Source organism: Hypanus sabinus, chromosome 12, assembly GCF_030144855.1.
Source record: "Hypanus sabinus isolate sHypSab1 chromosome 12, sHypSab1.hap1, whole genome shotgun sequence".
Lineage (NCBI taxonomy): Eukaryota > Metazoa > Chordata > Chondrichthyes > Myliobatiformes > Dasyatidae > Hypanus > Hypanus sabinus.
The window spans coordinates 45,933,500-45,959,832 of record NC_082717.1 but is presented as its reverse complement, the minus strand read 5'-3'; the positions used below and the strand labels follow the sequence as shown (position 1 = coordinate 45,959,832).

The window sequence follows — 26,333 nt, the reverse complement described above, 5'->3', positions numbered from 1 at the left end:
TTCTTAAATTCATCTTCGAGTCTGAAAATGATCTCGGGTCAATTCATATAACCAGCCTAATCTTTAACCTGTACCAGATCACATTTATCAACTATCAATCATTTCAGATTGTCTTCATTTGTCACTGCATAAGTTTGTCATTTAGCTCACCCAATCCATGTTTCCATGATCACATTAAGTTCGAACTTGCTGTCCTATTCTGCAAATGTCAGTTCCATTTCCAGAAGAATGAAGGCTGTTCTTGTGCTGCGTGGAAATCGGACTAAAGGAAGGCTGCTGCCGAAGTGATATCTCACTAGTTGCAGTAAGAGATTGGCCTTGACTAGCTGGAATCTATTACATCATAAAGCTATGATTGAATTCATATAGATGACCTTTGAGACACATGGCAGGCACTTGAATAAAGTTTGCTGGATTATTTGCCTGCTATATATTACATAGTGAGGAGGCTTTCACCATGATTTTTGCAGTCCATGAATAGTACTACTTGTGAGATCAAAATGATATTCAGAAATGTGCCAAAAAGAGGAAAGTGATTATTTACTATTATGTGCTCAAATCAAAATAACTTTTCCTGCGCTTGTGTTTCCAACTGTCAGAGCCTAGATGAAGTCATTCATTCTCTCAAGCCTATTCCATTTTCTGTTCAATCGTCATGAACCCAAACATCAAAATCTATCAGTTTCATTATTGGAAGTTTTTTATGTAACCCAGCAGTCATACCTTTATGGAAAGAGTCCATTCCTGAATGTATCAGATATGCTGCTGGTTTCCCTTTTCAATAGTTTAACTCTAATTTTAGGATTATGTCTCAGCATTGTGGATTTTCCCCACCAGGCACAATCGTTTATATGTATCTACTTCATAGAATCTCTATATTTTTAAGCACCTACATCAGAACACCTCTCAAAGTTTTAAATGCTAGGCAAGGTCTGGCAAGTTTATGTAGTTTTGGTGAATACTCTAAGACCCATAACATTCATGAGATAAAATGGACAAAATAAAATGATGCAGGCTAGCTGTGGGGTTTATTTCTGATTAAGAATATATTTCAGGTTGTCCCTTAGTTTCAAAGTGGAAGACATCATATTTTCCCACTTTGAAGTCCATCTGACATAGTTTGTGCCGATCTCCTGCTTATGCCATGTTGCAACTTCCTCTGCCCACCTGCAAACTCATTATGTTTCTTCACCAAATAGCATATGCAAGTTTGAATATTAACTTTCCACAGCTTTCAAAATATAGTCCTGATTATAACACCAATCCTCAGGAAGCATGCATTTGCCACATCTACCAATCAGAAAATCATCTTTAACACAGGAAAATCTGCAGATACTGGAAATCCAAAGCAACACACTCAAAGTGCTGGAGGAACTCAGCAGGGCAGGCAGCATCTATAGAAAAGAGTAAACATTCAACATTTTGGGCTGAGACCCTTCATCAGGACTGGAAAGAAAGATGAGGTCAGGGAAAGAAGGTGAGGTGAAGGGAGGAAGAAGTATTAGGTGATAGGTGAAACTGGGAGAGGGGAGGGGTTGAAGCAAGGAGCTGGGAAGTTGATTGGTGAGAGGGATAAAGGACTGGGGGAAGGGGATACTCTTAGGAAAGGGTAGAAGACCATGGAAGAAAGGGAAGGAGGAAGGAACTCCTCCTTCAGCATTCCCCATTCCTGTTTCCCTTGCTCACTTCATCTCCTTACCTGCCCATCACCTCCCTCTGGTGCTCCTCCTCCTTCCCTTTCTTTCATGGTCTTCTATCCTCTCGTATCCAGCCCTTTATCTCTTTTACCAATCGACTTCCCAGTTCTTTACTTTACCCCCTACCCCTCAAAACATTTCTGCACCTAGAGATCTTTGTAAAATTATAACTAACTGATTTGTAGTTTCCTCACCCGATTTTAACATTCAGGGTGGTCTGTTTCCATGGAAACCAGTATGAGTAAGACTTTGCAGATTGCTAACGGTTATTGGCTTATTGAGATTGATACTTTACAAACATGTTTCTCTCACATTGGCAGGGTAGAAATGAGTTTCTTTAGTGAGATGCTTACATACTTTGCAGTTACCAATATCTCTGAAGTCTGATGTAACTGCTTGATTTAGTAGGTCCATATTGCTTAATCTGTGGATGGGGGTCAGACTCCATTGGAAGAAATGTGGATTATCCCCCTTAGGAAAGATAAAAACTAAGGGGATAATCCATCTTTCTTGTGGTTTACCAAATGATAAAATGTGCAAGGAGAGGAGATAAAATATAGCACAAGATATAATCATAATTTATTATAGAGACAACACTTTATTAGTTTATTTTCTTTTTGTTGCTGTTACAACTTAAACATATCCACAAGGCTCACTGTTCCTTTAACCTGTCTATTGGGTGATTAACTTAAAAGCTTATGAATCAAATTTTGTTTTAAAAGTGCTAGAAAGGGATCAATACATGAGCTATCTTATCATTTTTAAGTGTGTTTATCCAGCTTTGTGCTCGAAGACTGGTGGTTGCTTCAAGGCCAAATAACATTTGAACCTTGGTTGCAACACGTCAGCCCATTTTGAAACCATCTTTATCTAACTGAGAAACCTGAAATCTGTTTGACAAAATGACACTAGAGCCAGCTTATCTTGGAACAGAGTTGTATCTCACACAGGTCATTGATTCTGTGAAATTAATGTTTACAAGTTGGCCTGCTTTTGTAGGCAATTTTTGCTTTGAGATTGTTATATTGGTTGTAGGAAACAAGACTAAAATATAGCTTTTTTCCCCCCATAGCTTAACCCCTCTTTTTTTATTCTTGAGTGAAAATAATTATTTGCCTTTCGGGGAATTAAACAGCTAATGAACAAGAAGTAAACATTTTTGCTAGTAAAGATTAGCCAGCCGTCTACAATAGTCTTTTGGTCATCTTCAATAATGTGTAAAGAATTATCCCTTTTTCCTGGATCCTTTTGATTTTATTTGACACCTACAGCAACATGTAAACTTGCATTCTAATTTCGGCAAAACAATAATTGACAGCTAAGTCATTTTGAGTTGTGGAAAATCAAAGCATTAAAATGTCAATATTCAGAATGTATTCTAATTTCTCTTACATTATTTAAGAATTAAAAATTAGTTAGGTCATGTGCGTTATATCAAATAAACCAATAGTTAGCGTCTAACCTGACTTTCCAATATATATAATAAACTTCCTGCTCTGTTGTCATTAAAGCCATGCCTCAAATGCAGTATTGCTGATTCTGCAATACCAAGCTGTTGTCATAATGAGCCAGATTTTTGATCCTGGGATCTCTAGCCTCCATCTTAGACACCCCAGTGGTTTCTAACTGCACTTCTGCCACTGTCAGGCTCTCTTGCCTCCTTTTCAGTCTCCTCTAGAGCTTCTCTTTTAGCACTCAATCCCAAACTCAGCACATGCTTTCTGAAGAGAGATTGCAAACCAAGCTATTCATACCCCTTGACTTTATCAATGAACTGGTCATCCAAGAGAGTGTTGTAACTGGGGTGGGGGGGGGGGAGGGAAGAAAAAATGTATAAGTATTGAAAGAGTAAGACAAATTCTGCAAACACAATCAAATAGCATGATTAATTGTTTTAAAGGTTATAAGTAGTCTTTTGTGCTTAAAGCAGTGTCTCCCTCTTGAAACTAATGTAGTTACTGACCTGTGCAAATTGCTGTTGCTGTGTTATGTTTGTAAATAGTTTGGTTCAGTCAATGGGGCATCTGGGGAGGTTAATGATGAGTTTTATCTTCCTAATGTTCAACTGAAACAAAATATAGCGATTCATCCAAAAAAGTAATCTGACAACATGGGATTTGGTGGTGTCAGAGAGGATATTTGAAGGTGATTCAAGAACCTTACGTTTACTACATTGAGGAATGGGGAGGATGTCAGTGAGGACAGAATGACAAGTGGAACAGGACTTGTGCCTCCAAACCTTATAAACAATGAACAGCAAAACACCGAGCAATTTCCAGCAGTTGTGCCTTATGAAAGCACAAAAGGGGATAAAGATGGAATGAGGACAGGCAATATTGCTGAGACAAAAGTGAATATGAAAGCATCTATTTTTATTCTCCTTGGAGCAGACTGGTTATCTAAGGGTTATAAATATAATTTAAATTCAAATAATATTTGTATATATCAGTCAGACAAAAGGTTATTGTGTTTAATCCAAGCTGTAAGTTCCTGACACACAGAAATGGAAAATTATTGTGAAGTTGCCACCAAGTCATTCTTCAGCAGATCTAGAGAACAAACAGTAATAAATGTCTAGATAGCTGATGTCCTACTCTGCAGCTGGCTTCTTGAATTTGCAAGTCACCCTCCCCAACCCCCACAGTAACTATTAATTTTCTCTCTCGTGAAATGCAAAAGGTCCTCGAACCAACATTATCCCTATCTGACCAACTACATTTCCATGTGTATTAGTGAAAATATGAGAGTCCATATTCTATTCAATGCATATCTGTTCAGTATGGCCTAATTAGTGGTGTTGTTTGGATCAAAAGCTCTGTGAAATTCACCGAGAATCATTACTTACCGTCCAAACCCCAGTCATAGTCACATCTAGAAACTGAAGTAAAAGTTGTTTGTGTAACTTGAAAAGGTTGAATAGCGTGGTTTGACAATGGTGAAGCCTACATTTTCTGGGGTAGATTCATTTATTAAAGTGTGATTATTATAATTTAAAGTTGAGCCTCAAGTGTTGTAATATGTATCAGAATCACTGGGGAGCATGTTATTTAACAAATATTGTGTTGGGACGTGGTTTGGAAAGCAAAGGTTTGATAAGTTTTATTTTGAAATACTACTGCAATAGGATTGTCTTTGAAGGTACATAATCATATATAAAGAAAAAAATCCCCAATTTAGTATAATGTATGTATGACATAATCCTGTCATTTTCTTTAGAAATGTAACCTTTGGGATAATTAAAGCTAGGTAATGGTAGTTTTAATCTGGTTTTCTATTTATCTTCAATATACTGTACTGGTTTATAATTGTATAAAATAGAGTTATGCTTAATACCTTGGGATACCTAACTACATTGAGCTCATTTATCATATTTACTGCAAAAACATAAATTACTGAATTTCATGCAGTGTTTTAAATAAATTGAGATACAACCAAACAATCACTTTGAAATATTTATATATGACATATGTCTCTTATTAAATAACAGGAAATTATTTGAGCTATTTGATAAAGCTCTTCTTTCCAATGATAATTGATACTTACACTTCTAAACTGTACTTAAAAAGAAAATTTCATCTCCTTTTAAAATTCATTTTCCAATATATTGCTTCAGAGCAGAAGGAGGTATTTTGGAACGGCATCTCTTTGGTAAGCATAAGTGTTGCCTCTTCCCCCCACCCCCAGCTGCTCCCTATCATTCTCCAATTTTTTAAGTGTTAGAATTATGAAAAGGGTCCACTGAAATCTGCCTATAAATCACTTTAGAAATTTGCTTGACAGAATATAAATGAAGGTGGAAGTGTTGTCGGCGTAGCTGTAAAGTTTATTGAGGTTGATATTGTGTTCGTGCAATGACCTGTGGAAATGCTGATTAAATAATTTTGTTTAATGCACTGGACCCTTGCGGTTTGCATAAATGGTCATCTTGCAGTTTTGTTCTGTGTTCGTCTCATTCTGCTCGTTAGAGGAAGTCCAAAATGTAAATATGGCAGCAGTAAAGTTTGCAAATTCAGGAGAAGCAAGACTTGTGTTATGATGGGTTTACAAGCTATTCGTGCTGTATGTTTTAATTTACTATGAGTTCCAGTGGTTTGTTTGGATAAAGAATTCCTCTGTTACTCATAATGTGCTATAAAAATCCCAATTTTCCTGCATGGACATCTAACCTTTTAAGTCTGATATGTATTGACCAGTATATTCTGCACCCACTTTTACCCTAAATTTAATAGTACAGTATGTGTATAACTGTTCAGATCATGGCTGTTCCTAATAGGAGCTGGGAGTTAGTGAGTTAAGTGTGGCATAGGTAGTTAGGATCTTTGGCAGTTCACTTAAAATATATTCCAAAGAACTGCCACAGATATATAGTGAAAATTCCATTGTACCCCATGTCTCTGTGCATTAATTTCACTAATTTGTTTTTCATCCCCCAAATTTAAACAAGGAATCTTGCTTATTTATTAGACACTTCATATAGCAACGAGATTGCAAGGATTTCTCAGCTGTTTTCTTTAACAACTGGCCAGATGACACCATTTTAATTCAAAGGAACAAATCAGGGGAAATAAAAGGAAGAAATGGTACATAATTTACCATCTTATGAGTTTTCAGTGATTTAGTTCCATTATTTTAAATAAAAACACACTTTAAAGGTTTCAAATTACACACACAAGCTGCTGTATCAAGTATTCAGTTCGCTTGACTGAGGATAAATTTATACTCTTTGTAGTAGTAGTGCGATCACTCAAGTCGAGTGTGATGTTCTCCTGAGGAGTTGTCTGTTGTGTGACTGTAGAGGCTGGTTTGGGATACATGTATGCTGGTGCAGTATAGGCAAGAGTAAGTTGTGGCTGTGTTTAATGGTTGGGTCTTCTGGTTTTTCAGTCTATCCTTTCCCAGCTCTCATTTGTTCTCTGCGGCGTAGCGGTGTTTGTTCTCATGTGCTCTAATCTAATAAAATCACTCCTCTACCAAAAGTGATCTTAAGACTCGGTGAGCATAATACTCACTGGGTCAATTGTGTTTGCATCCCAAAGGTATCTTGACTTGTCCATTTAATTTCATAGTTACTGTTTTTAAAATTTTTAAACAAAATCCTTTTTTAAATTTATGACCTTTTCCTTAATATTTATATTTTTGGAATGAATGATATTTTATGAACCTCTCCACCTGCAGAACTATTTAGCAAGTAATCACTCTAATCATCCCTTGTTTAAAGCTGTGCAAGGTGAATACACTGTTCTTAGGTTTATGTGTGGAATTAACTCAACAGAACAAGTCCCCAGCTTATGTCACTGCTATCAGGAGATGCAACTCTCCTTGATCAATATTTGCTTAACAAACAGCAGGGATTGGAGAGTTTGTTCAGAGAAATCATGTGCATGCAAGGGTGAATGAATGTTCGGTGAAGTACTTTGACTATTTGCCTCTTGCTGTTTTTTTAGCCCCCTCTTGAGTTGTGCTTTGTTCCTAACCAGGGGGACATGCACCTGCACAAATCCCTAAACAAAATAACAATTGGAATGTCTGCAGAAAAAGGTTCTGATGACAAATAAGTGTCAATCTGGTTCCTTTATTAGAATCAGCAATTCCTAGAAATGACACACTCCATTTCCTCAGCATCAGGTGGCAACAGTCAATCAAGTCATCGTGAGCTTGTCAGAACAAAAGAGCGCGCATAGTTTGCACAATGTAAATGCAGTGACTTTGTGCCAAAGAACCACCCCATCTCTGAGTTGCTTTCCCTTCAGGGGTCATTTGTTTGATCTTCTAACTGTCCCCAGACTCGGCAGCATATAATAAAACCCTGACATAGCAGCCTGCCTGCCTTCTGTGTCCTGCGGATACTCATCATAAGTGTCAGGACATACCAAGGTTAGCGGTCACTGAAACAATGCACATTTGCAAGCCTTTGCAAAATTCAAGTGAACCAATGTTGCTTGTAACGGGAGAATTTTATGAAGGTGAAAGAAATAGGAGCTCAGCTTTATTTATTTTGCAAACATCTCATTTGCAAAAGCAAGACAAATTAATTCCACCCCAAAGCACTACTTTAGACATTGTAGTTTCTCGGATAGTTCATTTTGTCATTTAATTGTTTTAATGGTTAAAAATGCTGCTGTGTTACTGGCTCATTTTTTGACTGTAAAAGGGAATCATCCACTTACTATTATAAGAAGATAACCATGGGGAGGGCAAGGAGAAAGGGTTATTGGCATTTTGGATTCTCTTGACTCTTCGCCTTGGAGAGAGGGTTATTCTTGTCACTGCCTTTTGTCTACATCTGCTGACTGCTTGCCTGCAGCCAGCAGCATGCTTTAACTGTTCGGTCACCTCCTAACATCACATGCATCAGCTGTTGTGCTTTTGTTGGAGGTTTTGTACGTCTAATCCAGTGTGACCATATTGCTGCACAGTAAATCAAATGTAGATTGTTCCTGGAATGACTTCCTCATAAATATTTTAGACAACCTTTACTGCCTTTATTCTTAAAAATTGAAAACCAGATTAAACTTAAATGCTTGTCTGCTGGGTGTATGGATGATCTCTGGATAGTTCCTGCTGTTAATTGTAATTTAGAGAGTGTGAGGACGTGGCCTTAACCTTTTGACTATGAGACCTTTTTGTGGATCTTAACATTTTCTCATTTAACCTTGACATCTTTGAAATTGATGAAGCAAAATTTGGGAAACAGCTCCCAATGCAGTTAGAATTTATACCAGTACTTATTTAGCATATTCATTAGATAGCTTATTCTAAATCACAAAATGCCATTTATTGCAAATAGACAGGCGTATCATTATAATAGTATATACAGAACAGTGGTAGAACTCAACAAAATTAGAATCTAAATTTTAAATACTCTTGAAACAAAAATTGAAACCTGTGTACTGATAACAAATGTATGTCTTTAGCTAAGAATATGGAGCCTAATACCTCCAAGGTAAGCTTATTGTGAGTGGTAAAAGAGCAACTGTGGGCAAATTATATTTCAACTCCCTGTAAAAGACCCAAAGCCATGGACGATTTAGTGCACAGTTAGGAAGGTGATGTATGTCACTGCAGTTTATGCTAAAATTACAGAAAATACAGAGGAGGCACTTTAGAGGAGCAGAGGTGAAGAACAGTAAAGCAGTGAAGCATAAACTAAACCCACATTCATGTTAATGCACATTGTGTGCTGCTTCTGAAATTTAGATCCATTGAAGTGAATGGAGCTGAATTTCACAAGGGGAGTACAAGAGTCAGCTGCTGCTGCACTTCACCTTTAACAGATGTGACGGAGGACAAAATTCTATCCCACTGTTTTTAGTTGGAAGCCAATTATCCTTCTAGTTCAAACAAACTGCAGCAAATAATGATTCAGGAAGTGCCTTGTATAACTTTTAAGGCTATGGGTAACACTGTTGTTTGGGTTAGAAAGAAGAAAAAGTTCAACTTTGAAACCTTTGTTTCTAAAGAAATATTTTGTAAAGAGAACACTTTCAACCAAGAGGGATCTTGCAAAATGATGAATTCATAAGAGCATATAACATAGGAGCAGAAGCCATTTGGCCCATCGAGACTGGTCCACCATTCCATCATGGCTGATTTATTATCCCTTTGAACCCCATTCTCATTCCTTCCCCCTGTAATGTTTGATGCCCTGACCAATCAAGAACCTATCAACCTTCACTTTAAATATACCCAATGACTTGACCGCCATGCCATCTACCGCAATGAATTCCACAGATTCACCACCCTCTGGTGAAAGAAACCTCTCATCTCTGTTCTAACTGGATGTCCCTCTGTTCTGAGGCTGTGTTCTCTGGTCCTAGACACACCCACTATAGGAAGCATCTTCTCCTCATCCTCTCTATTTAGGCCCTTCAATATTCAATAGGTTTCAGTAAGATTCCCCCCCCCCCCCCCCCATTCTTCTGAGCAGGCTCAGAACCATCAAGTGCTGCTGGTTTGTTAACCCTTTCATTCCCAGAATCATTCTCGTTAACCTCCTCTGGACCCTCTCCAATGCCAGCTTATCTTTCCTGAGATCAGGGACCCAAAACTGTTCACAACCCTCTGAGTGTAGTCTTACCAATGCCTTATAAAGTCTTGGTATTACATTCTTACTTTTGTATTCTAGTCCTCTTGAAATGAATGCTAATGTTGCATTTCCTTCCTTATCACCAACTTGGCCTGCAAATTAGCCTTTATGAGACTCCCAAGTTCTTGTACACCTCAGCTTTTTGATTTTTTTCCCATTTAGAAAATAGTCTGTACCTTTATTCCTTCTACCAAAGTGCATAACATACATTTCTCTACACTATATTCCATCTTCATTTCTTTCCCATTCCCCCAATCTAAGTCCTTCTGCAGACTCTCTGTTTCCTCAACTCTACCTGCCCCTCCACCTATCTTTTTATTGTCCATAAACCCGGCCATAAAGCTATCAAATTTGTCATCCAAATCATTGATATATAATCATTGAAAAGAAGCAGTTCCAACACCAACCCTTGCGGAACACCCCTAGTCATTGGCAGCTTCTGTGAAAAGGCTTCTTTTATATCCACTTTTTGCCTCCTGTCAATCAGCCAATCTTCTATCCATGCTTGTTTCTTTCCTACAATACCATGGGCTCTTGTTAAGCAGCCTCATGTGCAGCAACTTGTCAAAGGCTTTCTAAAGATCTAAATAAAGAATATCTACTGCGTCTCCTTTGTCTATGTCCTGATGTTATATCCTCAAATTCATCAAGCAAGATTTCCCCTTAAGGAAACCATGCTGACTTTAGTCGATTTTATCATGCCTCTCCAAGTACCCTGAAACCCCATCCTCAGTGATGGACTTCAACATCTTCCCAACCACTGAAGTCACGCTAACTGGCCTATAATATCTTTTTATCTGCCTCCCTCCCTTCTTTGAGTGGAATGACGTTTGCAATTTTCCAGTCCTTCGGAACCATTCCAGAATCTTGTGATTCTTGAAAGATCATTACTTATGCTTCCACAATCTCTTTAGCCACCTCTTTCAGAACCCTGAGATAAGTCAAATGTACCAGGTGATTTATCTACCTTCAGACCTTTCAGTTTCCCAAGCACCTTCTCCTTAGTAATTAGCAATTTATGGCATACTGCTAGTGTCCTCCACAGTTAAGGCTGACACAAAATACTTATTAAGTTTGTCTGCCATGGTGAGCTGGGAGCCTTGGGTTGATTTAAACTCTGTTATTTTGCTGTTTATTGATAAAGAATTTGTTATGTATATATGCGAATAACTTGTATCATGCTTTGTTCATAAATTTTCAGATATAATATTACATGTGATGATTGCACAAGCTGCAAAGTGATTCTGATGACATCTTTTAATTTTCTCACCATACCATCTATTCAGATGGAAATTATACAGAGACAATGTTTTCATCTAGTAGAACCTTCTCACTTAGTAAAGTTAAATGGAATTGCCTTCAATAACCTTTTATTTCTCTAATTTGTAAACCAATACATAATTATATTTGAATCTAATCTGGATGTCATTTTGTCATTAATCTGGCTATTTTGAGATTATTGATTTTCAATGATGAGTTATATTGAATTGACTGGAAAATTTCTTTGTTGCAACAATTGCAATACCCCCACCCCTACCCCTTCATAATTGCTGATTTTTCTCTATTTCTCCTCAAGTCAAAATACCATTTTCTATAGCTAACCATATCATATCTCCCTACATACACTTGCTATAACCTACTTGATCAAATATTCACCCAACACTACCCATAACTCATGAAGTATATACTACGTCCAGTCATTAATGCACACCACAGAATTTTTTATTACTTACTAATATTTCTATCTTGAAAAATGCTTTAAAAATTATGGGTAAAATTTGTGTAAAGTTAATTTCTGTAAGTTAAGTCATTTGTAACCCAGGACGCCCCTGCATTAGTGAAATGCTACTTTAGGTTTTCACACTGCTTTAAGGTGCCACATAATATTTCATAGATGTAAATGTCATCATTTTCCTTAAGAAAAATATGTGAAACAAGAACCTTTGATATACTCAGCTGTTCTGTAAAAGAGTTGTAATCCTTGATGAGTAACCTTTTTTTTCTAGGAGTGGCAGCTGTGCATGCAAATAGCTGTCTAGATATAGTTAACAGTCAAATTCAGGGAAATCTGGCAGTTGTAAGAAGTCCCTTATTTTGTCAGGCAGCACACAAGCTTATTATGGTTGGAACAAAGCGGAACTTTGAAACAGTAGATTTAATGGCCAATTTTTCTGCTTATGTGCTCACTAGCTACAATTTTTGTACCCATTAAAGTTAATAGGGGACACTGCAGGCTGGTAGGCATGCAAGCAGAACGCCCCAGCTACTCTGCCACAGCATTTTACAAGTACTTGCGAAATTGTACATGTACATTTCCACAGCTCCTTAACACAAAGCTGACTGAAAAATTATAAATGAGTATTTGCAGGTTATTTTGTGTTGTTGCACACTAGAGCAGCATACTGATAAACCAATTTTATTATGCTCTACCGTGATCTACACTAGCATAAAGATCTTCAGAAGGAAGAACTTGGGTCATTCATGCATTTCTTTGTATGCATGGGCTTGCATATATGTATCACGGTTAAATTGCTGTTGGGTATTCCTTATTAGTAAAGATAATTCCAGTGGATTAAGACATGGAAGCCTGCCTCCTGGGTTCTTAAAAGCAGTTGTTGCAGAGAAAGTGAATACGTCATTTAAAACCTACCAAAATTCGCTGGGATTTGGAGAGGCCCAGCAAATCTGAAACTCCAAGCCAGAAGGCCAGGCATCAGATAACTGGGAAAACACAGGAATCCATTTTTAAAGAGGTTACTGAGGAACACTTAGAAAATTAAAACTTCCTCAGGCATTGTCAACATGATATTATGAGAAGGAAATAGTATGATAAATTTGCTAGATTTCTTTGAGAATGCACTAAACAGGGTGGATAAAGGGGATTCAGTCAATGAAGTATATTTGGATTTTTGATAATGTGCTGTGTTACAGGTCATTCCAGAAGATAAGGGCATGGGGGCTTTGGGAATAGAATGGATAGGAGGATAGCTAGCTCACAGAAAACAGATTTGGGATAAATGGGTCATGGCAGTCATCATTTATTGGGGATCAGTACAGCTATTTATATTCTGTGTTAGTGATTTGGATGAGGGAACCAGTGTACTGTAGTCAAATTTGCTGATGAAAGAGGGAAGTTAGCAGGTTGAGAAGGACATACGAGGGATTGATAAGTTCGTGGCCTAAGGTAGAAAGAGTCAATTTTAGAAAACCTAGCACATTTATTTTTCCTACATTTACACACAGTCCGACAGTCATGGAGATGAGTTATACAGCTCTCGTTACATGCACATGCAGGTCAACTCTGAGTGAAAATGCAGAAAGTTTGACTCAACTCCTTCTACCTTAGGCCATGAACTTATCAATCACCCCTACTGTGGACCACTTCTGGAGGTCCAAGATGCTGACTTCTACAAAGAAAGGATCCTTATGCTCCATGACCGCTGGACTAAGTGTGTAAATTTAGGAGTGGACTATGCTGAAAAATAAATGTGCTAAGTTTTCTAAAATTGACGCCAACCTTAGGCCACGAACTTATCAATCACCCCTCGTAAAGCCTGCAAATGAATTTGGATAGGTTAAGTAAGTGGGCAAGTGGTTGGCTGATGGAGTATAATGTAGGGAAATGTGAAGTAACCAAATTTTCCCACAGGAAGGAAGAATAAAAAAACAAATAATTATTTAAATAGAGTGGGGCTAAAACCTGTAAGACAAAGGGATCTGGGTGTTCAAGTACACAAAATATAAAACAGCATGCAGGTACTTCAAGTAATTCAAAGGCAAGAGGCCCTTATTCCAAAGGATATAGAGTATAAACGTAGATATCTTTTGGTGTAACTGTACAGGGCGGAGGACAGAGGGCAGAATCTAGGTTGAAGGAATTGTGGGATGAGGCAGAACTAGATGGAAGTTAGAGTATTATAGATGGTTGAGAATCCAGGAGACTCCACTAATGGTGGAGAGAACAAGATAGTTAGAGGTAGCAGAGGAATACAGTCAGCTTTCTTAAGGGAAGAGTAATGTAAGGGCAAGTGCTGATAGAGTGAAAAGCATTGGTTACAATTTCAGTGAGTTTCAGCCCAAAGTTTTGATCATGTGTTTTGGTCCATTTACGTTACATTGATTGGAACTTAGCCTGAATTGCTGAACATATATTTTATCAAGAAATTCATTAAGACTGGCTGATTTCTGTCCTTGGAAGTTATGCTGATTTCAATATACTACAAGTATATTAAAGTACAATCTTGGGTACTAGCCTACAAAGTACCCAGAACATCTTCAGAGAGTGGTGTTTCAGAAATGCAGCATCCATAATGAAGGACCTCCAGCACCCAGGACATGCCCTTTTCTCACTGTCACCATCAGGTAGGAGGTACAGAAGCCTGAAGGCACACACTCAGCGATTCAGGAACAGCTTCTTCCCTCTGCCATCCAATTCCTAAACGGACATTGAACCCTTGAACACTAACTCACTTTTTTAATGTATATTATTTCTGTTCTTGCACGATTTTTAATCTATTCAATATATGTACACTGCAATTGATTTATTATATTTTATTCTCTTCTATATTACGTATTGCATTGGACTGCTGCTGCTAAGTTGACAAATTTCATGACACATGCAAGTGATAATAAACCTGACTCTGTTTCTGAAAAGTACACTGAAATTAAATCATTAATATTTGTCTTAAGATATAATCGTACCTTCAAACTTATTAGGTAAAGTAATACCTCAAGGCACAAACTAAAGGCAATGTAAAATTCCAAACAAAGTCAACTGCTTTTCAAAACATTGAGTTGTCTGAAGCTGCCATATCCACTAAGAAGTGAAATGCAGGGTGTTATTTTCTAACATATTTATAAATATTATCCATTTATTTGTTGAGACACAGCACAGTAGGCCCTTCTGGCCTTTCAAGCCATGCCACCCAGCAAACCCTGATTTAATCCTAGCTTAATCACGGGACAATTTACAAAGACCAACTAACTGACCTACTGGTACGTCTTTGGACTGTGGGAGGAAACTGATGCAACCGGAGAGAACCCACACCATCACAGGAAGAATGCACAAACCCCTTACAGTCAGTGGCAAGAATTGAACCCAGGTCATTGGTACTGTAATGCATTGTGCTAACCGTAATACTACCATGTTAAATATCTGGAAAGTATTTCCAACAAATAGAAGCTGCCGTTGGATTTTTCAGTTCTAACTTTAACTGTTATGTTTTAGATTAAACAATTAATTTAGCACTCTTTTGTCTGTTGTAAGTTGCAACTACTAAACTAAATATCAGAATAAAATTAAGAAAATGTCAATAGCTTGAAAACTGCACCTGTGTCTTTGAGTGTAGAGGTAGATAAGTCTGGTTGTTGCAAAGATAAATAAAGATCATCTTTCCAGAAATAGCCTTCCTGAAATAAACTGGGAACTGCAAACTTTTCCATATTTAGGGTCTGTGTGTACAGAAGCGCTGAAAGCTTTGGTAAGAATGATGAAAGCTTAGCCTCCACCCCTCCCCATTTTAATAAATCAGAGACTTTGGATTGAAATTGAAAACTCGACTAATGTCATTGTCTCCTTCTGTATCAGCAGGTTCCGGAGAGGTTCTTGGAAGTGGCTCAGATCACATTACGAGAGTTTTTCAATGCCATTGTTGCAGGCAAAGACGTTGATCCTTCCTGGAAGAAGGCCATCTACAAGGTCATTTGTAAGCTGGACAGTGAAGTCCCGGAGGTTTTCAAATCTCCAAACTGCCTGCAAGAGCTGCTGCACGAGTAAAGATGCCCAGAGCCGTCAGACGTAATATACCCTTTTCCGATCTGATGCCCAATCATTGTATTGTTGCTTTACATAGCTCTAATTTGTTAATTTTCCATGATGTTTTACCCTTTTACATTTGACCTTGTCAGTAGGTTGTTCTCCACAGCCTTGAACCTACTAATGCTGAAACCTGAATCCTTCTGTCTTGAAGGTTATTTGATTTGATTTACTGAAAGAAAAATGAAGTGTGAGTGTGTACTTTTATTTTTGATATTTTATGGAATTACACCTGAGGAGATCTGCTCTGTCAGACAATAGGGTTTATTAATGATTAGTTGTGGCAAATGGCAAATAACTATGACATCATTGGAACAGTAAAGTGACTGTCATGGGATACAACACTACACACTAGGAGGTTTGGCCCAGTTGTATCATTACCAGAGATGTTTAAGCTTGCTATTGTTTTGATTTCGGGCTGATACCAATTGATCTTTCCACCTTCCGCCCCCAAATAGCGTACACCATATAGCTTGACTATACCTATGATGTCATTTATATAGCTAAATAATCACTACCTGGAAGTGGCATGTGTTTATTCTTTGGTCTCTCTAGCTGATGTCAGTCCATGTTGCCTTGATTCCCATCTTACAATCTTCCACCAAAAGAGATTTTTCTATTAGCATTCTGTAATTTCACTAAAATGACTCCTTCATTATAGCCTCTCCACGGCAGAGTAATTCTTCTTACACACAATAAGGTTCCTGTGCTCTTCTAATGATCCCAGATGATTCAGGAAAGGTTTATAACAGGCCAAATCAGCAGACAGGTTTAATTATCCAGAGAGGAAAGATTGCTAAAAAAATAAAAAAAAAATCCCCTGTTAATTTGTTAGTATTCAGCAAAATTTGACAAACTAAACATATTTATTTAAAATGAGGCTATCCTGCCTGCTGGATGTTCATTAGCTATTATGTACCCCAATAAAACTTTAAATCTTTAGAATAATGTATTTATTCAGTCCAAATATTCTGTAAACTGACAGATTTTCAAACATGGAAATGTGCTGTGAACTTTATTTGAGATTTTTTTCCTGGCTCTGCTCCTTAAAGTAACAGTTTGCATTAACTAAAGAAAATTAACTTGAATATTAAATGATTGAGAATGTGTCAGTTTACCACATTTCAAACCATGAGAGGACATCAGGTTGTTATTATTTAAGTTGGGGGGAATCTGTTCAGGTACAAAGGGAAAAAAATGAATACAAAAACAAATGTGCTTTAAAGTGCAAATCATTATAAGAGAACTGCTGAGTGCAATGAGCACATAATTGTAATTAGAATACAGGTTCTTTGTGAAAATGGTTACTTGTACATAGTGTGCAAATGTTCTATTGACACTGAAAGTCATTTGTGCGTAAACATGCCATGCTGTTAGAATCTGTTTTAAACTAAGATGCTCACCACAGGGAATTTGAAATTGTCCAGATTTAATCTGATTTATTTTTAACTGCAACTATATGAAACAAATTACAAACTGTTTTACACTATTTGTGCAAATACATCAAAAATATTAAGCTTGATTTGATACCAGTTCTTAAGCAGCAAATTTTTTCTTCCTTGCCCCATTCTCCTTTTTTAGCAGTTTGGTTTTTAGTGTTGGCACTGACTACTGAAAGCATCCCGAGTAATTAGATGAAGGGAACATGCTGAACCATGTATAATTTTTAAAGTTTATATATAATATATATATTTATGCAGTTATACTGAAAATACCTTCATTAGCCTGATTTAATTGTTATTAGAGTGTGACTTTTGGTAGTAGTGTATTTATTTTATTTACCAACATAATTACTACTGAGAACAAACCTCTGTGTTATGACTGATGTAGAGTTCTATCTATGTCAGTTTATTTGAGACAAAATTGGCTTTAAACCAATCCAGTTTGATGACCATACACATTTTCAGTCAATCAGACCCACCAGCCAGCATATGCATAATATATTTTAAAATGACTAAACTGAGAAATAATGAAGTGTTAGAACTGGGTTTGAATATAGCCACTCTGTCTTAACAGCAGTTTCTGACAAAATGAAGCAGCAAAGTGTGCACTTTCAGAATACACGATTTATGAAATACTATTACAAAAGGATTGGCATAATTTTTGCACCTTTTTGAAATTTATCTTGAGTGACTTTTCAACATGGTAGTTCACCAGAATCCAGTGGCTCTGTACAGAAGGATGCCAATGCTCATAATTTGGTATAAAGCTAAATTCATGTAACCACAGACTGAAAATGGATCTATTACTGTTTCTGCCCTATTTAAAACTAAATTGTGTTAAACTTATTGGTTTATGGTATGTTACACATTTCATTTTGCCTAATTGGTTTGTAATTTAAGCCCTTGTATAAAATCAAACCTACCAGTTAGATGCTAAATAGGTTGTGTCATCAGGAATTCCTGTTGTTCAGGCCAGAAATTCCAGATTGCAAGCTGCGATTCACTCAATTTCCAGGCTGCAGAAAGGCTGATACTGCATTAGAAGTTTGATCGGTAAGGATTATTGGAAAATTTTCCATTGGATTTACTGTCGACTACCTTAGATAATATCAAAGAGAAGTATAGCTTGTTAGGGTAACTGGTCTTAAAACTATGAAATGCTCACCATTAGACTCTTAACAGAAAAGTGACTGTCACTTTAGGATGAACTTAAAAGTTTTTTAAAAAATTTGTTCACCATATTCAGGTTAAAGTGAAATGACTTAAAGATAATACAAATTTAAATTTAGGACCCGTTATTTTCTTTTTTTAATATTTAACACAATAGTAATTCATCTTTGGTTGCAAGCACTGAACTTGCAGTGTAGAAGCATTTGCTTGTTGAACTCCTCCTCTGAAATTTGTTTCCATTGACCTCCAATGAGCTACATCTCAAGTGGAGTATAATGTGCAGGAACTACTACCACGCTACTGATCTACAAGCAAAGAAAAATTTCTTCCCTGACACACACTCATTTTGCCATTCAACAATATTGAATCTAATTTCAGTTTATAAATACATCGGCTAAATAGTGTCTGCAAAACAATTTTTCTAAACATATCCTGCACTGAGTATTCCAGATTAGAATTTTTCTGCGTATAGATGTTCCAGGTTCAACTGTGACCATATTCTGAGAAAATTAAGACTGAGATGGATACAAAAGGGGTCCGGGCTGATGAAACTATCTGTGTTGGATATCAGCATTACAGACCTAGATGCTGTGCAGGATGTACCACCAATACATCAACATTTTTTGGAGCATGTGGATAGATTGGAACAAAATTACATTGTGTTTTCAAGCTTTGAAACCAAAGTAATTTTAAAAATGGTATTTTTATTATTTCTAATGGGTAAAGACGAACAATGTTTTGAAAACATTTTCAGTGAATGAATCACTTTAAAAGTCCTGATTTATGTAAAATGTTGCATTTAAGTTAATGAATTAAACATTCGTATTGATATAGGTCTGAAGCTATCATTACAATTCATTATTTTTTATTCTGTTGTCAGAAATGCTGATGATTGAATTGTAATTAGTCACAAACCAGAACAAAATGTTGGCTTTGCAGTAGCAGAAATAGAGTGAATCATTGAACGATGAGCATTTTAAAATATTGTGTTTTATTACATTTTACTTATTTGGATTTTTTTCTCTTAAGATGATCAGAGCACTTGAACTCTCAATCATACAAAATTTAATATTTTGTACATTTACAATTTTTTAAATTATGAGGAATTGAGTGTTATAACAATGTGAGTGACCCTAATGTTGCAGTGTAACTTATTTTAAGTTCAACTGATGGAATGAAATGCAGGGAGCAATTAATGTCAACACATAGCCTTAAAAACCTGCTGACATCAAATTAGCAGCACAATGCCTGAAATACCCAATCACAATTCGAGAGCACTTGCAGTGTCTGTACATTTTCAGGAAATGCAGACAATAAAATAAAGTGTCATTGTATTCACTATGCATCTAAACCAAGTTTGCCAACTTAACTTTGGTGTGCCCCCTTACTGCCGAGTCCTTCATTTGAGTTTGTGTTGTACTGACTACTTAGCTTTGCCTGGAAAAATTATGTACCAGTCACTCAGTCTCAATTAGTACTGACATATTGTTACTACAAAATTTGAAAACAAACTTGTCTAATGAAATCAGTTATCAGTATTGGTGATCCTATTATAGGACTGACCTTGAAGAATACCAGATAACAGTTTGTCATTACAATATGGTCTCAATTAGAGGTGCGATGATTATCATAAACAGAGTTAAGGGCTTTACTTTCCTGCTTCCTTGTTTAAAGAATAAGTGTAAGATTTATCAAATAATTAAATTGTGCACAAAATTGCGAAGAGTACCATACGTACTAACATTTTGTAAAGAATCAAAATGAATGGGTTCTAAATCATCTCAATATTTTATTCTGTAATAATGGCACAACTAGTTGAACAGGATAGTTTTGTAATATGATTTTAATAAAAATTGCATTCAACGGTCTAATTGTAATTCCATTTAACCTAATTCACTTTGTCCAGTATATAAAGAATGTTCTGGAAATTTCATTTGAACTGGAATGCTTTTATGAGAGCCATAATGCCTTTGTGCCTCCAGCTACTTTTTTTTCTTATAAACCTGAGATTATCTTGATTGCTTCACAAGGTTTGCTGTCATTATACTGGCATACACTTTACGTATTCATGATGTAACAGCTAAAAGAGGCAGGAGGTCAGATGCTTCAGACTGGAAATTTATATAGTTTAATATGAGCTCATGACGGATGATATATCTGTAAATTATTACCCATTTCTGTATTCTTATTGCTAATAGAAATTTAACATTGCATATAAACTTGAGGTGATATCCTGTGCCTAGACCTTAAATGCACCAGCTTGAAGGATACAGACACCTTCAATTTCCCAATTTCCCACATATACAATTGTTCTTGTGCCTTGTGTGGCTGAACATTTTTTTAATTTGGGATTCTTGAGGATTTCCTTTTTATTCATAACCAACTGCAATAAATGCCAGATTTACTGAGTGATAGCTATGCATATATTGTATCTTTATAAAAATAAAACAGCTGGAAAAAAATTTTTGAAGAGAATTTTTAGAACAGTTTGATAAAGCAAATTATTTTTTCCTCTTCAACTGTTTGCTCAGCATTCAAGTATGGGAAATCTTGTAGAAGCCAATTTTTTGTAACTGTGGTGCAGATTTTGTGTTTTCATAGATTATAAAAGTAGTATATAGAAGCAATATTTCATATGATGTGATTATACGTGTGAAGTGAAAGCTGACTTTTCCCCTTTAGATGGACAACTTTTCTATTTTAGACATGCTGAAAATATGTTTTGTGAAGAGAATGTTTTGCTGTGACTTCTGCGACAATTATATTTATGACTATTGCAGAATATGCCGCAGAGAGCATTCACAATACTGAAAAAATTACATGGCAGACATTAAGTTCAAGTATTTAAATAGTACGAGGTATTTACTCGCATATTTTGTTGCAGTTAGGTTGTGCCTCAGAGTATCAAAGCTGGTAATCTGCTTTAAGTTTCTGATTTAATACTTTTGATTTTTGTAAAGTAATTGCATTAAAAATATGTGGGTAAATATTCCACTAAAGTTTAAAAAGGGAGCCCTCGAGAAATGCTAACTTTAAATTACCATTTTTTAAAAATTTAATTAGTTTTTCATACTAATGCTTTCCTTTTCCTTTAAAATAAACATCTTTCATATCTAATTTGTTGCTGTGTTTAATGCTGTCACAGGAAATATAATGCATGATGTGAATTTGATCATTAAGTATGTATTGAATTTCCTATGGGGGGGGGAACTGCCAATTTTCCCACATGTAAGTTTGTTAGCCCTTGGAATTCTAATTAGATTTATAAAAATTCTTTGAAGTTCACTTCATTGTTTATTGTATTCAGAATCCACAAATTCTGCATTCATTATTCATTATGAATTCTGTATCATGTAAAATATTTACAGAATGTATATTGCATCTACCCAGTAAATAAATGAGAGTAAATGGATGAATCCTAAGACCTTCCTTGTGGTGATGTCAGTGGCATAGAAATCAGCAGCTACATCAAAAGCACATGCACTTGTAAACTCTGTAATTTACCTAAACCCTATCCACACCATTTTATTTAAGTGGTAGTTTAATGTTGACTTATTTTTTGAGAACTCCCTTAAAATTAAATGACAAGGGAGAAGGCTATTTTGGAAATGGTTACTACATATTGCACTTCTGTTGCAGAATGTGAAGTTGAATGAAACACACTCATCTTGTCATAGAGAACTATGGGGTATGAACTACCTGCGATGAAAACGCTTGTGTGTATATAGTTGCAGAAAAGTGACAAAAACACTGCCTTTATATTATTTAGCAATATGTTGTACATAGCATTATGCTCCTTTTTGTATTAAATACTTGTTAATTTGAAAATAGTGCAGTAATTATAACTGACATAGTCAGTGTTTTGATTTTCTTTTCTAGCTAGAGACAATTTTGATTGTGGAATTTTGTTGTTGTTGTTAATTGTTCTGAAGACTTTGCATAATTTATTGGTTTAATTTATCCTAATTTATTCAAAGGTGTACAATTTTGTATTCCCAGGGATGTACTGTAATAATTGATCATTTAATGAAATGATGATCCCTATACATTTTATGGGGTGCAGTAGCCAACTGACTTAAGCAATGGTTATTAAATACTGCTTGGCAGCTACTAAATTTTGAAGATAAAACCGTTTGCTGAATAACCGATTTTATTTTGTGTGTTTTAAGCTTTTTTGTATGGTATCCAGACTTTTACCTTTGCTTTGTACCACCTACAGACTACAGTAGTTCAATTGCCTTGTGTGCCTTCCATTCTTCTCTAAACTGAATGTATGTGCAGTATATATGCAAGCTTGTGCAGAATAAATATAATTCCAAATACATTGTTTGCACTTATTTTGTGTTTGCTTTTCACATTTTTGATTTGTGTGGCTTTCATTACACACGTAGAGGGCAAATGAAATGAATTGATGGAGAAGAAATAAGCATGCTAATTTCTTTATGTACTACCTGTGCTTCTACTTTTATTTTCTCTCTGTGTATAGGTTTGCTTTAATGTGGATAAGATCATCAGGAAATAAATTTATGATAGTAAGTTATAGAGATGGATTCAATACAGCTTGGAAAAGAATTCCTGCCACTTTGCTGTAAATTCATTTGATTTACCCTCTGAGCACCAGACATTAACAGCCAATGTGTGCAAACACTTGACTAAACCATCATATCTCTCAGTGTATTGTTCAGAAGAAAATGGAGGAACATTGTATGCCGTGGTATTGGACTGTCACTAGTTCCATTTAAAGTGGTATGATATGTAAATCCAAAATCAAATTGTTTTACATAAGTTTATCTCGATGGAGGATATTGATGTTACTTTTTTTTATAAAAATATGCTATAAAATGAACATCCTGAGGTCAGTGGAGACTAATTGCATTTGGTAATTTTTATATGTAGTAGATTCCAGTTAATTGGGACCAATACATTTCGGCTAATTAAGTGGTTGCCCCAATTAGTTGAAGTTTCATGGAAATAGTTAAAAGGTATAAAAAAAGACAACCTGAGTAATAATGTGTATTTAAATAAAATACAAAGCAAGTAAGAACATTGCCAACGTAACTACAGTACTATAAAACTATGTATTAGTTCCTAATAGTTATCGACAGAGGAATTTATCCAGTGTATGCAATGAACAAAATCAAAAAAGACACATAGTGCAGATAATGGACTGCCTTACTACAATGCTATCGATGATGGAATGCTCCAAATCTTCATTTTCATTGTAACATTCAAGTGGAGTGTCAATAACTTAAAATTCTTCATAGTTCCTAATTCGTTAAAGTAGATAAGTAATTTCATTTTCACTCCCAGCTGTTTCTGGCGTCTCCAAGCCTGAATGCTTGAAACCACAGTGAGCAAAACAGTTCCAAATTTTCTTATTGTTTATTTCTTGCCAACTGTCAGTTGCAAAAATCACTTTCTTGAACACAAACACATGCAGCTGATGGTATTTAAAAACTGTTTGCTCAAAGCATGGTGTAGCATCTATTGACCATACAAGTATGCATGACTGACGCTAGTTAGAATCTGTTTGGCAACATTCTCCTGCCCCAATAAAGCAACATAATGTCCCAAATAAATGAAGGGAACCCCAACAATTTTTTTCAATTAATTTTTGTTCTATAATTGGTTTCTCAAATAAGTGGCTGCCCTGATTAACTGATGGCCAAATTAACAGAAATCCTTTGTATTTTTAAGTGCTTCATTTGGATTCCTTGAATTTGAGGTTCTTTGCCTAATGTAATTGGAAGCAGTCAGGTTCAAATATCATTTACCCTTTGAAGTGTAACATTTAAAATATAACTTTTTTTTAATATGACATTTTGAGCTATGCCAGACATTTATTCAGTTCAAAGCTTTTCACATAAACAAAATACAGAAAAATCCAGGGCAAGTGTTAGGTAAAAGTTCCATTTAACCAGTGAGTTAACACAGACTGGAAAAAAAATGTTTGAATATACTGCAGCAGCTGAAAATGGAGTTTGTTAATGAACCCGACTAAAAATGCTTTTAAGTAATACAAGGGGTGATTGATAAGTTCGTGGCCTAAGGTGGAAGGAGTCAATTTTAGAAAACCTAGCACATTTATTTTTCAATGTTGTCCCCTCCTACATGTACACACTTAGTCCAGCGGTCGTGGAGAATACGGATCCCTTCTTTGTAGAAGTGATCCACAGCAGGGGTGATTGATAAGTTTGTGGCCTTAGGTAGAAGGAGATGAGTTATACATGCATGTGCAGATCAACTCTTTGAGTGAAAATGCAGACAGTTTGAAGTTAATAACTCAACTTCTACGTTAGGCTACGAACTTATCGATCACCCAATGCTGTGGACTAAGACACCGACTTCTACAAAGAAGGGATCCGTGTGCTCCACAACCGCTGGACTAACTGTGTAAATGTAGGAAAAATAAACGTGCTAGGTTTTCTAAAATTGACTCCTTCTACCTTAGGCCACAAACTTATCAATCGTCCCTCGTAACTAGGCTTTATAGTTATTTCATTTCACAGCGGGGAACAATATCTACTTCTGTTGTCACTTAACATTTTGAAAAACAGTTGGAGTGCCAATTATGGATCTACACATAAGAGTTAAAGTGAAAAGTTTTGATGATTGGGGAAAACCTGGTGTGGGTGAGAGTGCAGAATTTCCTGTGGTCAGAAATAATGGGAAGAAAAGTTGGCTTATCTGTGTAAGGAAGGTTTGCTCACCTAACAAATAAGGTATATTTGAGTTTAGAGACAACCAAAACCAGGTAGGAAGGATAGAATGTAATTATTTTACATATTCATTAGGAAGGGTTTGAAGTTAGAAGCAAGAAAGTTTTGATTACAAATGTTATATAATGTATAAAATCTATGAAGCTATTCTAAATTCAGTTCGTCTATTGGAAGATCAGAGGAGCAGGTCAATGAGGTATGACTGAACGAAGCAACCTACAGATCTGTTGTTCTTGGCCACAAATCTCAAACTACTGAAAACCAAACTTCATACACTGGTATACAACAAATATAAGAAAGCAAAATTTCCTGGTTTAACTTGGTTTTATCTGAGTTCTAAGATCCATCTCCTAAGAATTATGGACAATCTATCCCTGGGCCATTGTCTTATTCTGTGGTCCAATGTTCCATTCATTTGGTGATGAAATCAAGGGAGTAATGAGAGCCCTTACACATTATGGCCTTTTCCATAATTAGGAAAGGTCAGCTGAAACCTTATTAAATGAACATGCAATAAGAAGTAGCAACAAATGATGTGAGCATACACTAACATATCTTCTCTATGTGGACAGTTGTTCTTTCTATTCTCAACAACAGATTACGTTTGTATTATGATCATAGGAAATTGAAGTGAGAATGAATGCAAGCCAGAGGGAATGACAGAAAGCCATGGGATAGCAGTAGAAACAATCAATGATAATTTTGTTTGATCAGTGTTCTACCTATGATGTGTTCAAAGATGGAGAAGGGTATTTCAAAAACCCACACTGAATATTTGAATAAAGGCTTAAATTCGCAACAGCAGAGATAATGTGAAGTGTTGCCTGGCCTTGGAGATATTTGCAGAAAAGAGACAGAATTTTAAATGTGATATCCCAGGATATTCTAGAATAGGGTAGCTACAAGTTGGTTTTTCATTCCCTTTAAGCTTTGATCACTTTTCTGTTGCAACATGCTGGAAATATAGTTCAAAATCTTGTAGTGGAGTTGGTCATTCATTTGTAGCCTTGGTGAACAAGTGGACTGGAACTTTACCCATACATTTTATTAATTAAATAACAAATGTTTTAATATTAAGTTAGGTGCAATTGGAATGATACGCTAAAAATACAAAGGTGTAAAATTTGTACTGCTTTGAAAATATTTTTCGATTTACAAATATGAAATTCCACAGTTTGGGGTTTCTTTTGAAGCCTCCAGAGTTGAGTAGCATGATGAGAAAATTAATCCCTAATCGTGAACTGATTAGTGGATGCATGGCTGCAGTGCTCATATTTGTCATGTGGTATGTCTCCAGTACCCTGTTATTTATCTGAGGCCAAAGCTGGTAACAAAGACAGTCTGGTCATCACTGATATTTTGTCAGTTGATCTAAAATTCAAGGTTTAAGCAATTTTGTTTAGA

At 36.0% G+C, this 26,333-nt stretch overlaps 1 protein-coding gene across 1 annotated transcript in view; it reads left to right on the top strand.

Annotated features, from left to right (window-relative positions):
- prox1a (prospero homeobox 1a) overlaps window positions 1-22,505 on the top strand; it is a 97,475-nt gene extending 74,970 nt beyond the window's left edge. Inside the window, exon 5 of the mRNA XM_059985856.1 lies at window positions 15,374-22,505. Within this exon, the coding sequence (XP_059841839.1) occupies window positions 15,374-15,559 (186 nt within the window). The 3' untranslated portion in view covers window positions 15,560-22,505. The remainder of the gene's footprint in view (window positions 1-15,373) is intronic.
- Window positions 22,506-26,333: the final 3,828 nt, after the last annotated feature.